This window comes from Lithobates pipiens, unplaced genomic scaffold (assembly GCF_037356315.1).
Source record: "Lithobates pipiens isolate NorthernLeopardFrog02 unplaced genomic scaffold, aLitPip1_a1.2 Scaffold_23, whole genome shotgun sequence".
Classification (NCBI taxonomy): Eukaryota; Metazoa; Chordata; class Amphibia; order Anura; family Ranidae; genus Lithobates; species Lithobates pipiens.
In genome coordinates, this window is record NW_027507785.1 from 293624585 (window position 1) to 293638904 (window position 14320).

General features: G+C 41.1%; 1 protein-coding gene across 1 annotated transcript in view; it reads left to right on the plus strand.

Annotated features, from left to right (window-relative positions):
* Positions 1 to 10325, plus strand: part of TTLL7 (tubulin tyrosine ligase like 7) — a 329157-nt gene extending 318832 nt beyond the window's left edge. The window contains exon 21 of the mRNA XM_077450362.1: positions 10063 to 10325. Within this exon, the coding sequence (XP_077306488.1) occupies positions 10063 to 10072 (10 nt within the window). The 3' untranslated portion in view covers positions 10073 to 10325. The remainder of the gene's footprint in view (positions 1 to 10062) is intronic.
* The last annotated feature ends 3995 nt before the right edge of the window (positions 10326 to 14320 follow it).

The following is a 14320-nucleotide window of genomic DNA, read 5'->3' on the forward strand; positions in this document are numbered from 1 at the left end:
CATTTTTCTTCCTCCAAACACAGTGAGTCATGTTAATGTCGTTAATTTTGTTCTCATCTGACCACAGCATTTTCTCCCAAACCTTCTCTGAATCATTTAAATGTTAATTGACAAACTTCAGACTGGCCTGTACAGGTGCCTTCTTGAGGAGGGGGACCTTGCAGGCACTGCAGGGATTCAATCCATGGTGGTGTATTGTGTCACCAATGGTTTGTTTGGTGACTGTGATGCCAACTACCTTGAGATCATTCACAAGCTCCTCCCGTATAGTTCTGAGCTGATCCCTCACTTTTCTCATGATCAACCTAACCCCATGAGGCTACATTTTGCATGGAGCTTCAGACCGAGGACAATTGATGGTTATTTTGTATTTCTTCCATTTGCAAATAATCGCTCTAACAGTTGTCTCCTTCTCACTAAGCTTGTTGCCAGAATTATTCTTGGTTGGTAGGGGATCAAATACTTATTTTACTTACTGAACTGCAACTCTATTTATAACATTTGTATCATGTGTTTTTTCTGTATTTTTGGTTGATATTTTGTAGCTATCATTTAAAATACACCTATGATAACAATTATAAACCCTTCATTTCTTTGTAAGTGGGAAAACTTACAAAATCTGCAGAGGATCAAATAATTATTTCTGCCACTGTAAAGATGTCCTGTGTCCCTCAATGAACTCCTAAAAAAAGTTCAATGGCCAAAACAGAAATCCTTTTTCCCTTTTTCCTTCATTGAGGGACACTGGAAATCCTCCTGCAGTTGGTAGTATTTAAAGACTTCCTGTGCTCCTCAGTGAACTCCAAGAAAAATGTTTTATGGTGGGTAGAAAGACCCTCCTTACTTTCACGACAGTGAAGGACATGAGATGTCCTCCTGCAGACAGTGGTATTTAAAGACTTCCTATGTCCTTCAATGGACACCAAGAAAAACATTTTGCAGTGAGTACAAAAATTCTCTTGCCTTTCTCATCCATTGAGGGACGTGGGACGTCTTCAATCCTCCTGCAGATGGCAATATTTAATAAATTCCTGTGTCTCTCAGTGGACACCAAGGAAAGGATTTTACGGTGAGTACAAAAATCTTATTTATTTTGGCTTGTCAGTAGACATGTGCATTCGTTTTCGTCCGAATGCATTTTCGTCCGAATTTCAGCTATTTTCGTTTTCGTTTTGACAAACGATAACGAAAGCACAAAATCCGAAAAACGAAAGATCCGACATAAATAAATGCTTTATTTTCGTTTTCATTGTTACAACAGTTCGATATAGAATAGGAGATTCGACATGACTCTGACAACAATCTGTGTCTATAGAACCTGTGTTCGAATGTGCCTAACCTTACCTCTATTAGTCCAAGATTATATAGAGAAAATATTCGACAGAGAAAAAAGATTTGACAGAGAGAAAAGATTCTGCAAGTTACTGTCCTAAAAAGTGTTTGGGGACCCGGGTCCTGCCCCAGGGGACATGGATCAATGCAAAAAAAAGTTTTAAAAACGGCCGTTTTTTCAGGAGCAGTGATTTTAATAATGATTAAAGTGAAACAATAAAAGTGTAATATTCCTTTAAATTTCGTAGGGGGGGGGGGGGGGGGGGGGTTGTCTATAGTATGCCTGTGAAGGGGCGCATGTTTCCCGTGCTTAGAATTGTCCCTGCACAAAGTGTCATTTATGCAGGAAAAAAAGTCCTTTAAAATCACTCGCAGCTATTATGAATTGTCGGCTCCCGTAATACAGAGAACACTCATTGAAAGTCATTGATAAAAAAATAAATAAATAAATAAAAAAAAAAGCGTGGGGGTCCCCCAAATTCAATTACCAGGCCCTTCAGGTCTGGTATGGATATTAAGGGGAACCCTGCCTCAAATTTAAGAAAAAATTTGACGTGGGGTTCCCCCTAAATATCCATAACCAGACCCTTCAGGTCTGGTATGGATATTAAGGGGAACCCCGCGTCAAATTTAAAAAAAAATTGACGTGGGGTTCCCCCTAAAAATCCATACCAGACCCTTTATCCGAGCACGCAACCTGGCAGGCCGCAGGAAAAGAGGGGGGGACGAGAGAGCGCCCCCCCTCCCTCCTGAACCGTACCAGGCCACATGCCCTCAACATTGGGAGGATGCTTTGGGGGTCTGTGACCCCTCAAAGCACCTTGTCCCCATGTTGATGAAGACAAGGGCCTCATCCCCACAACCCTGGCCGGTGGTTGTGGAGGTCTGCGGGCGGGGGGCTTATCAGAATCTGGAAGCCCCCTTTAACAAGGGGACCCCCAGATCCCGGCCCCCCCCCTGTTTGAAATGGTAAGGGGGTACAAAAGTACCCCTACCATTTCACAAAGAAAGTGTAAAAAATGGTTAAATAAAACAAACACACTTTTGAAAAATTCCTTTATTAAAAATAAAAAAAAGATTCCAGCGGCGGTAATCCACTCTTGCTATCCAGCGACGGACGGTCAGCTCTCCAGCGATGTCTCATCTCATCCAGCGCAGCGATCCATCCTTCTTCTGTCTCCGTGGAGGAGACACTGCAAGGATTCCGGCGGCTGACGTTTCTTATATACGGAGGGCGGGGCCACCCGTCACCTGACCCCGCCCCCCTCTGACGCAAGGGGAAACCCGGGGTTCCCTGTGACGTATGGGTGACCCCGCACCCCTCTGATGTAACACAGGCAGGTTTCCGTTACATCAGAGGGGGGCGGGGTCACCTATACGTCACGGGGAACCCCGGGTTTCCCCTTGCGTCAGAGATGACCGTCCGTCGCTGGATAGCAAGAGTGGATTACCGCCGCCGGAATCTTTTTTTTATTTTTAATAAAGGAATTTTTCAAAAGTGTGTTTGTTTTATTTAACCATTTTTTACACTTTCTTTGTGAAATGGTAGGGGTACTTTTGTACCCCCTTACCATTTCAAACAGGGGGGGGCGGGATCTGGGGGTCCCCTTGTTAAAGGGGGCTTCCAGATTCTGATAAGCCCCCCGCCCGCAGACCTCCACAACCACCGGCCAGGGTTGTGGGGATGAGGCCCTTGTCTTCATCAACATGGGGACAAGGTGCTTTGAGGGGTCACAGACCCCCAAAGCATCCTCCCAATGTTGAGGGCATGTGGCCTGGTATGGTTCAGGAGGGAGGGGGGGGTGCTCTCTCGTCCCCCCCTCTTTTCCTGCGGCCTGCCAGGTTGCGTGCTCGGATAAAGGGTCTGGTATGGATTTTTAGGGGGAACCCCACGTCAATTTTTTTTTAAATTTGATGCGGGGTTCCCCTTAATATCCATACCAGACCTGAAGGGTCTGGTTATGGATATTTAGGGGGAACCCCACGTCAAATTTTTTCTTAAATTTGAGGCAGGGTTCCCCTTAATATCCATACCAGACCTGAAGGGCCTGGTAATTGAATTTGGGGGACCCCCACGCTTTTTTTTTAAATTTATTTATTTATTTTTTTATCAATGACTTTCAATGAGTGTTCTCTGTATTACGGAGCCGACAATTCATTATAGCTGCGAGTGATTTTAAAGGACTTTTTTTCCTGCATAAATGACACTTTGCACAGGGACAGTTCTAAGCACGGGAAACATGCGCCCCTTCACAGGCATACTATAGACAACCCCCCCCTACGAAATTTAAAGGAATATTACACTTTTATTGTTTCACTTTAATCATTATTAAAATCACTGCTCCCGAAAAAACGGCCGTAGTCTTAATTTTTTTTGCATTGATACATGTCCCCTGGGGCAGGACCCGGGTCCCCAAACACTTTTTAGGACAGTATCTTGCAAATTAGCCTTTAAAATGAGCACTTTAGATTTTGAACGTTGGAGTCCCATAGACTTTAATAGGGTTCTAAAGTATGCTATATACTAGCTCCGTCGAATCTTCTTTATACATTCGACAGACACCATAAGCCTTCAAAGACAGATTCGAAAACGAAATAAATAAAAACGAATTTCGGGAGTAACTAAATAAATTAAGTTTTCAGACGAAAACGAAATTCCGAAACGAAATATTTTACTCTGCACATGTCTACTTGTCAGTCCTTAGATGTGGTGGCTGCATTGGTTTTATTTTTTCAACCTGTTTTCCTTTAGTTTCACCTGGTGATCCTGCCAGTAACGTACTTCCAGTCCTAGAATGGCAATGCTTATCCAGCCTTCTGTTTCAGGACAACAGAAACAAATTAAGACTACGGATGCCGGACATTCTCCTACATAGATGGACATTGTTCAGTCGTCCTCAGAGAACAATAACAGTCAGAACAGGACATTTTGTCAAAATCAACATGTTTTTAATGTACTGAGCAGATATAACAAAATGCTTTCAATTATATATTTAACAGACCAAAAAGGACCAAATAAGGAAGTTCGTTGTTAGGATTTAGAGGTAGTAAATCACAAAAAAAATAAAAAATACGACAAAATCTTCTACCTGCAAATTAATGTAATAGTGTGCTAGTAGGCATCGCATTATGAAAGCCTTACCTAAACTAAGCCCTCCAGTGTCACGGCGTCACCGCTGACAGGGCTTCCATCTTTATCTAGTCTTCCTTCTGGGTTCGGGGGCAGCCACCGTTTTATTGGCCGTTAAGCAAAGATGTCACTCCCGCGCATGCAAGCAGGAGTCACGGCCGCGGCACAGCTCTTTCTCTATGGACAGCACACCATCCATTGAGAGACCAGCATGCATGCGTTGGTGACATCACCGGCACTGCTAAAGTACATATCTCCTGAATGGTGTATGTAGTTCATTGACTTTCCTGGTTCTGCAAGAGCCTGAGATTGCACCCACAATCTGCTGGTTGTGGGTGCAATGCTCTGCAGGCTCCTTAGAATAAAATAATAAATGCAAATTTTTTTACCTACAAAAAAATAGGCATTTAATATTATTATTAATTTTTTTTTTCAAAAGGTAAACTTGGCCTTTAAGAATCCCTATACATAATGCAGTCTTTTTCTTAGCCTTGGATAGAGTAGGGAGCGGTTGCAACTCCTGTCTGGGTTTTGTTTTTGCTTTTTTTTATTTCCGTTCACTTTCTGTTTTGGAGGCACAACAAGGAGTGCTAGGACATTTCTGCAAAGTGAAGAGACATCCCTTATTAGACAGATGTCATCGAACAGTGACAGCAAAGTGGCTTAGAGCAGGGGTAGGCAACCACAACACTCCAGCTATGGTGAAACTACAAGTCCCATGAGACATTGCAAGACCCTGACAATCACTAGCATGACTCCTAGAGGCAGAGGCATGGTGGGATGTGTAGTTTTACCACAGCTGGGGTGCCGAGGTTGCCTATTTCTGGCTTAGAGGGTTAAATAACATTCCAGATATAAAATACAAAGCTCAAAGACTGCAAACCTGTGGACTATCCAAATTTTGAGTACTGTGTGTGTATGTACTGGTCCAAATCATTTGGTGGAGGGGGGATTATGGTGTGGGGTTGTTTTTTAGGGGTTGGGCTTGGCCCCTTAGTTCCAGTGAAGGGAACTCAGCATCGTAAGACATTTTGGACACTTTTATGCGCTCCCAGCTTTGTGGGAACAGTTTGCGGATGACCCCTTCCTGTTCCAACATGACTGTGCACCAGTGAATGAATGAATGACTTGTATAGTGATACCTATGCAAACTGAATCGCCTCAGGGTGCTTTCTTTCCACCGGTGTCCATCTGCAGCTTTTACACGGTCCTTTAACCTGTAGGGTCCCGACACACTTACAACACATACACATATTATGGCCAAATTTTATTTTATTTTTTTGGACAGGGTCTAATTAACCTACCAGCATGTCTTTGGAGTGTGGGAGGAAACCGGAGTACCACGCAGGCATAGGGAGAACATGCAAACTCCAGGCAGATAGTGTTGTGGTTGGGATTTGAACCAGCAACCCTATTGCTGCTAGGTGAAATTGCCAACCACTACACCACTGTGCTGACCAGGGCTCAAACAAAGTCCATAAAGACATAGATGAGCGAGTTAGGGGTGGAGGAACTTGACTGGCCTGCACAGAGTCCCAACCTCAGCCCAATAGAACACCTTTGGGATGAATTAGTGTGGAGACTGCGAGCCAGACCTTCTTGTCCACATCAGTGCCTGACCTCACAAATGATTTTCTGGAAGAATGGTCAAACATTCCCAGAGACACACTTCTAAACCTTGTGGACAGCCTTCCCAGAAGAGTTGAAGCTTTTATAGCTGCAAAGGGTGGGCCAAATCAATATTGAACCCTACAGACTTAAGACTGGGATGCCATTAAAGTTCATGTGCGTGTAAAGGCAGGCATCCAATCGTGCGAGTTAGGCAGCCCATAGACGGTACAAATTTCATTCAACCACGGACTGCAGTAAAGAAATTTGCATGATTCCCCCATCAACACAGACAGTGCTGACAGCGGAAACCCTCCTGTTAAGCAAATGTCTTCTTCTGACGGGGGGGGGGCAGTTATTATCGCTATCGGCTATAACAGCCACTTGCGATAATCGAAAGCAAACCCAGTAGGCTGGTTGTACCCAAGTTGATCGATTAATCAACTTGGTACATTCAGCCTGCCCATTATTGGTTCAAATCAGCAGGAACGGCTGAGATTCGAACCGTGTATGGCCGGCCTTAGTTCACATTTCGAGCTTACATTTATATACATACATGCTCTACAAGTGGTTGTGCTTCTGTGCTCTTTACTGCATACAGTACTGTACCTTTTATTTCAACCTTTTTTTCTATGTATTATTTGTGTGAAATGTGTAAAAAAAAAACAATTACAGTAATTTATTGGGCTGATTGTGTTGTTTGGGTACCTAGGCTAACTTTGTTGGACTTGCAAACAAATCGGACTTACAAACGTGCTCTCAGGACAGAACTCGTTCGTATGTAGGGGACTTACTGTACATTATAACATATCTTTCTAAATATATTACTCCGATGAAAACATTGTATGTTATACACAATCTATTAATTGGAAATGTTGTTGAGATGACCCAATACAGACAATATAATGGTCAATTTCTAAAGAGGAACTTGATTTTATTTCTTTTAGCTGCCTTTTAAAAATCAGGTACTTACCAGTGCCTGGGGTCCATTGCAGTCTTTCCAAAGCCAATTCTTCTTACTACTGTGGGTCTTCAGCGCTGCCATCTTGGATACGGGAGTCAGCTGTGGCTTTCTGGAGAATCACAGCCGGCTTCCCACCGCACATGTGCAAGATCACACAGTCGTTTGTGAATGGTCTTGCAGCCTCCTGGAACATGTCCCAGGAAACTGCAGGAGGGAAGGGACGGGGCAAGGGACAAGTAATGTTAAGAAGTAATAATAGTTGGTACTAGGTCCTCCCTCCTCCCAAAAAACCCTGTAACCTAGTTATAGGCTGGGAGCGGGATCAAACCAACGGGACTTCACTTTTTGAATGAAGTTCTGCTTTAAGCTTAACCTACAAATCTAAGTATAAAGCACCAATTTAAAGCACAGCACTTTGAGCTTTAAAATGTTTAAATTCTCAGATGTCACCATGCAGGTAGTTGTAATGAAGTATTGGTTGAAAAACTTCTCTCCAAAGACCACGTATTTAGTGTTCAGAAACCACATATTGTAAACTCTGAGATGGTAAATTGCCTCATATGTAGTTAGGCTCCGGAATAGTTTCCAATAGCGAGTATCAAAATACTTCTGACTGATTGTTCCAAACAGCAAAGAATATTTATTGCTTGTGTGGATATTCATTTCAAATGATGGAAAATAGCATACATCATACACATATCAGTGTATTTGTCAAATAGAAATATCCAAACTTACGAAAAACACCACTTATGAGCACACTGCTCCATGTTTTCACCTCCTTGGGTGAATGCTGGAAATGGTATTATCTGGTTATTTGGGAACTGCCTCTTCATTATTTAAATACAAGCTCTTTCGCTGCACTGGGGCTGAGTGTGTTATTCCGCTGCCCCACACTGCAAACCACACCACAATTTCTGCATGTGCGTTTACACACACTTTTGGTGCATTCAGCTGCATTTTTATGCATTTTGCTGCGTTTCAGATGTTTTCCATACAGGAAAAATGCAGCCTGTTCTACTTTTGCTGACTGCACCTGAAGAGACTGCACTGGTGTGAACTAGGGCCAATGGAATACATGGAAAACTCGCATTTCTGATGCATAATAAAAACGCACTGGACTGCATCTGGTGTGAACCAGCCCTAAAGCACTGAGCATGAAGCTCTAAAGTGCTGCTTTATTGTCATATATTTTGATAGTCTAGAGCAGGGGTCTTCAAATTTTTCAGTATGAGGGTCACATCATATATTTTATAGTGCCCCCTTAAATCATAGTACCCATCAGAGTCCTGTTTTAAATCAAAGTCCCCATCAGAATCCCTCTTACATCAGGTTCCCTATCAGAGTTCCTCCTATGTCAGGGTCCCCTATAGATTCCCCCTTCATCATGGTCCCGCCTTACATTAGGGTCCCAATCAGAGTCCCCCCTTACATCAGTGTGCTCATCAAGAGCTCCTCCTTACATCAGAAGTGGATAACATAAGCAGTTTCTGCTAACCCTAATCCACAATTGGTGCATATTGAGGGTACGCCACTGACCAAAGCTACGGGCTGGATAAAATCTTGTAGCGGGTCAGATGTGGCTCATGGGCCATAGTTTGGAGATCCCTGGTCTAAAGTAGTCTTTCACAACCTTTTTAACATGGAGGAACCCTTAAAATCGGGGAAGCCCTTCTAATAATTAGTATATAATACAACCCAGCGTGCATTGGCATGAAGCATACATTAAGTTATAAGAATAAATAAAATCAGTGATCAGTAGGGTAAGTCCCTCCTTACATTGGTAGTTAATGGCAGAAGGTCCCCCATACACTAGCAGTTATTGGGAAGAATGCTCCCTACACTGGTGTTCATTGAGAGGAATGTTACTTGCATTGGTGGTCAGTGGGAAGAACACACCTTACTCTGGTGGTTAGTGGGAAGAATGCTGCTTACATATACTGTAGGGTCAGTGGAAAGAATGTTCCTTACATTGATGATCAGAGGGATAAATGTTCTTTACCTTGATGGTCAGTTGGAAGAATGCTCTTTACATTGATAGTTGGAAGAATGCACTTTACACTGGTAGTCAATAGGAACAATGCACCTTACACTGCAGGTCATTGGGAACAATGCACCTTACATCGTTGGTCAACGGGAACAATGGTCCCTAAATATGTGGTCAGTGGGAAGAACGCTCCCTATGTTGGTGGTTTTTGGGAATATATTGGTAGTCAGTGGGAAGACTGCCCTTACTTTGATGGTCAGTGAAAAGGATTCTCCTTACATTGACGGTCAGCGGAAAGAATGCTCCTTACATTGGTGGTCAGTGGGAAGAATGCCCCCTTACACATAGCTGAAAACATTGTTGAGGTCCATGGTTACTTATCTGAAAGGCAGAAACTGTCATTGTTCAAGGAACTGCTGGGATCCACAGAACCCTGGTTAAGAAAAGTTGGTCTAGAAGGCTGAAGCCTTTTAGCATTTGCACTTTTGATTGGAATTTGTGATCTGGAAATATAAAAAGTCTATTTGAATTTTACTATATTTTCTAATAAAAGAAAATGATTACTTTCAATTTCTATCCCAGTTTTCATTTGTAGCCGATCTCTATTGTTATACTTTCTTCTATATCCAAGGAATGATGAGGGAAACTGTCTTTATAGAGCCCCCATTGATAGCAATAACAACCTGACTGTGGTTCAGAGCCTGTTACACTCTATCCAAAACAACAACAAAAAATCTTTGGGTTAAGATATATTATAATGTGAGATATCATGCTTTACAGCTTTTACACAATTAATGTTACATTTTATACAGACACACAAAAAAATGTAAAATGCACATTTTAGCCACGTTACTCCACATGTATAAATGTGGACCAGTCATAAATTTTTTTGTATAAGTCAATGCACAAAATCAAAACACATATCAGCGTTTTGCTGTTTCATGTTGTCAGGAGAAGGAAAGCTGTATTACCCCCTGTAAATCAGCAATGTGCGAATGTCGTTACCCATTGTAGCCAATCAGAAATCACCTTTTTTTTTTACAGATGCGACTGAACTGCTGGAAGTTGACTGTCTGCCATAATCTATATTATACTTTATGGAACTGTAATGATTGTATTCCACCGAAATGCCCTGATGATCATTCTTGCCAAAATGATTCCGAATGAAGAAGACGCCATTCTCGAGTAGACCGAACATCCTCAGGATATAAACGCTGAACTTTTATAACATGAGACATAAGCACTGTATTCAGTACAGAAACAGATAATTATTTTGAACTTCAGAATAAACTGTTAGTGCTACTTGATGTTCGTCTAGAAATGTGTTTATTTCTAAAAATAAAGACTTATTATTTCCTTTTCCCAAAGTAAAGAAGGAAGGGGTCCTTTTACTGTATCCATTAAATCCCCCAAAAAATTACATTTTGGGATGTAGGCAGCATTCACACCTTAACATTTTGTAGTTTGAAATTAAAAATCAAAATGTAATTCTTTTAAATGGTGGCTATTCAGACCTGAGCGCTCGGGCGCCGAACGCTAGACATCTGTTGCTGAAACAGGAAAATTTGGGTGTTTTTTTAATTATTTATTTTATATATTTTTTTTATATATTTTTTTTTACCAAAATTTTTGATTTGTTTATAATGTACATCATTACAAATATTCTGTAACATAAGTTATGACTATAAAAGATTGGTCGTAGTGGTAAGATTAACACATATAGTAAAAACCGTTTGCAACAAAAGGAAGGGTAAACAGATATTGTTGATATAATAATCAAATCCCGCCTACCCCAATTGGGTTCAAGCTGTAACAGGCGTTGATTATCAAATTAACTAATTTTACAAGGAACAAAGAATGTAGTGATACGTGATGAGCCACACCAAAAACTCAGATTTAAGAGAGTTGTTAAGGGTTAAATTATTTTAAGTATTTGTAGGCTCTAGGCTTGGCATTTTTTTTAAAGGTGATGATGGAGTAGTTCTTATAGGCCAGTGATGGCGAACCTTGGCACCCCAGATGTTTTGGAACTACATTTTCCATGATGCTCAACTACACTGCAGAGTGCATGAGAATCATGGGAAATGTAGTTCCAAAACATCTGGGGTGCCAAGGTTCGCCATCACTGTTATAGGCTAACATCAGTTTATATCGTGCTTGGAAGTTTACTCCATCAATGACATTTGATAGATTAGGTGTCAATGGATTTCCATAAGCTGGTTATATTCAGTCTTGCCGCTATTAATATATGAACTACAATAGTTCATATATGATCCTGCCCAGAAGAAGCTCCTGTACAGCGAATTACTACTAAAATGTACAAAACGTCTTTAACCACTTGCCAACCGGCTCATGGCGATATACGTTGGCAAATATATACGTTCCCGCAAAACTGTATGGGTACATCGTCCCCCTTCAGAGCCGCCGGAGGCACATGCATGCGTGCCCCCGATGCACAGTGGGGAGGCCCGATACGCTTAGCCGGCAAGCGTGATTGCAGCTGGCCACCTGTGATCGCAGGCACGAGAACCAGAACGGGAATTTGTTTGTGTAAACACACAAATCGATGTTCTGTCGGGGAGAGGAGACAGACCGTTTGCTCCTGCTAAGTAGGAACAGCGATATGTCTCCTCCCCCAGTCACTCCCATCCTGCCACAGTAAAAAACAGTAACTAGGGAACACATTTAACCCCTTGATCGCCCCCCCCCCCCCCAGTTACATAGTTAGTCAGGTTGAAAAAAGACACAAGTCCATCCAGTTCAACCAGAAAAAAAATAAATAGATAATAATAATAATATCAACCTCTTCCCTACCAGTGACATTTACATAGTAATCCGTGCATTTTTATAGCACTGATTTCTGTATAAATGTCAGCGGTCCCAAAAGTGTCCGATCTGTCTGCCACAATGTCGCAGTACTGCTAAAAATTGCAGATTACCGCCATTACTAGTAAAAAAATAATAATAATAAAAATTGCATAAATCTTTGCAATAGTTTGTAGATGCTATAATTTTTGCACAAACCAATCAACATATATTTAGTGCGATTTTTTTTTTTTGCCAAAAATATGTAGATATATAAAAATATATATTGGCCTAAACTGATGAAGAAATTTTGTTTTTTAAAAACATTTTTGGGGATATTTATTATAGCAAAAAATAAAAAAATATATATTTTTTTCAAAATTTTCACTCTTTTTTTTGTTTATAGTGCAAAAAAATAAAAACTGCATAGGTAATCAAATACCACCAAAAAAAACTTTGTGGGGAAAAAATATGTGGGGGTGTCAATTTTGTTTTGGTACAGTGTCACACGACTGCGTAATTGTCAGTTAAAATGACGCAGTGCCCTATCGCAAAAAATGGCCTGGTCATCAAGCAGGAAAATCTTCCGATCTGTAAGCGGTTAAAGGGAAACTGCACCGCATTTGAGCACCACAAACCAAAGCCACTGTTTAATTTATTCAATTCATTTTTAATATTCAAAGCAAACTCACCCATCCATTCATGTCTCCATAGTTTATTTTGCTGAGAAACCAAGTGCAGCATATCAGTGCAGCCTCATCAGCGTACTCCAGTGAAGGAGAAAAATTACTTATTTTCACAATTTTATAAAAGAAACGAAAAAGAAAAACTTTTTTTTTTTTCCAAAATTTTTAGTCTTTGTTTAGCAAAAAATAAAAACGCAGTGGTAATTAAATACCATCAAAAGAAAGCTCTATGTGTCTCAAAAAAATGATAAAGATTTAGTTTGGGTGCAGTGTTGCATAATCGCGCAATTGTAATTTAAAGTGCAACAGAGCTGAATGTTTGAAATTGGCCTGGGCAGGAAGGGGTGAAAGTGGCCAGTAGGAAAGTGGTTAAAACAAGTAAATATGATATACTTTCTTATCCATTTACCAATGCTAGTAGCATAAGGATTCAAAATAGTTTATGTTGATTGAGAGAGTAAAGTCCCACTTTAAAATCACTTGAATATGTGAATATGCTGAAATGTTAATGCAGCCTTATTGTAAAGATCTTAAAGTGGGGTGCCCCTAAAAAAAAATTTTTTAAGTCGGCAGCTAAAAATACTGTAGCTGCTGACTTTTAATAATCGGACACTTACCTGTCCCAGGGTCCAGCGATGTGGGGGAATGAAGCCCCCCCTCGTTCCCCACTCCGCTCGCGGCGCCGTCATTCGTACTGTGGGCACCCGGCTGTGGCTTCGCAGCCGGGCACCCACTGCGCGTGTGCCAGCGGCGCAGAGCGCCGTGATATGCCGCACAGACACCTGGAACACGTGACAGGTCCCAGATGACTGTGCGGCGCGAGGGGAAGTGATGTCTCCAGCCCGGGCAAGGAAGAAGGCAGACTACGAGGGACCCCCTAGCAACAGGTATTTAGAGGTGAGTAAAAAAAAAAATTTCCAATTATTTTTTTTTATTTTTTTTTGAGAATTTTAAACAATTTTTTATTTTTTGGTGGCAACACCACTTTAACCATAAGGCCACATTTGGAGCAGCCCTATTACATTGCATTGTACATTGCATTGACATTGTACTCAGTTAAAGTGACATTGGTTTAAAAATAAAAATATATTGACATATGCATTTTTTTTTATTCTTTAACAAACAAGATGTCCAAAGAACATTTTCAGTAGGCAAATCAATGAAAAAACAGACTTCTTATACATATATAGATGCTTCAGAAAGGCTCATTTAAAAAAACAAAGCAAAAAAAAAAAAACCCTAATCTGTTTTAGTTGGCTATATCATTAAGATGCCCAAAGACAATAGTACTGCTGATAAAAGTACAAATATATAAAGAAGTTGCCTGTGGGGGTGTCAAAAAAGGATCAACCCAACCAAGTTTAAGATTTTCAGAACGATGAGTATAAAACCAAGATAAGAGAAGCCAAAGGAGAAAATGAGGAAAAAGAAAAAAGACGGGGTAAAGGGAGGAGAAAGGGTGGGAAAGTACTTTTCAGTCCTCCACCCTGGAGGGTTCAGTAGGCAACAACTTCTTATACAGTGATACCTCGGTTCACAAACGTAATTCGTGAAACGACTCTGATCGCAAACCGAATTGGTTGCGAACCGAGGCAAATTTTCCCATTTAATGTAAATCTAGTTAATCTGTTCCATCACCATGTCTTGTCACACTGTGGACGCCACTTCTCTTGCAGAATTTTTCAAACCACCCACTACTGGCTTTAAATTCTTCACTTGCTGCACTTGTAGAGGGGTTTGTTTGTTTGCAGTAAATCATTGTACTCTGAGGCCAGATCAGTCACACGAATACCACGGTCATGTTTTTCTAT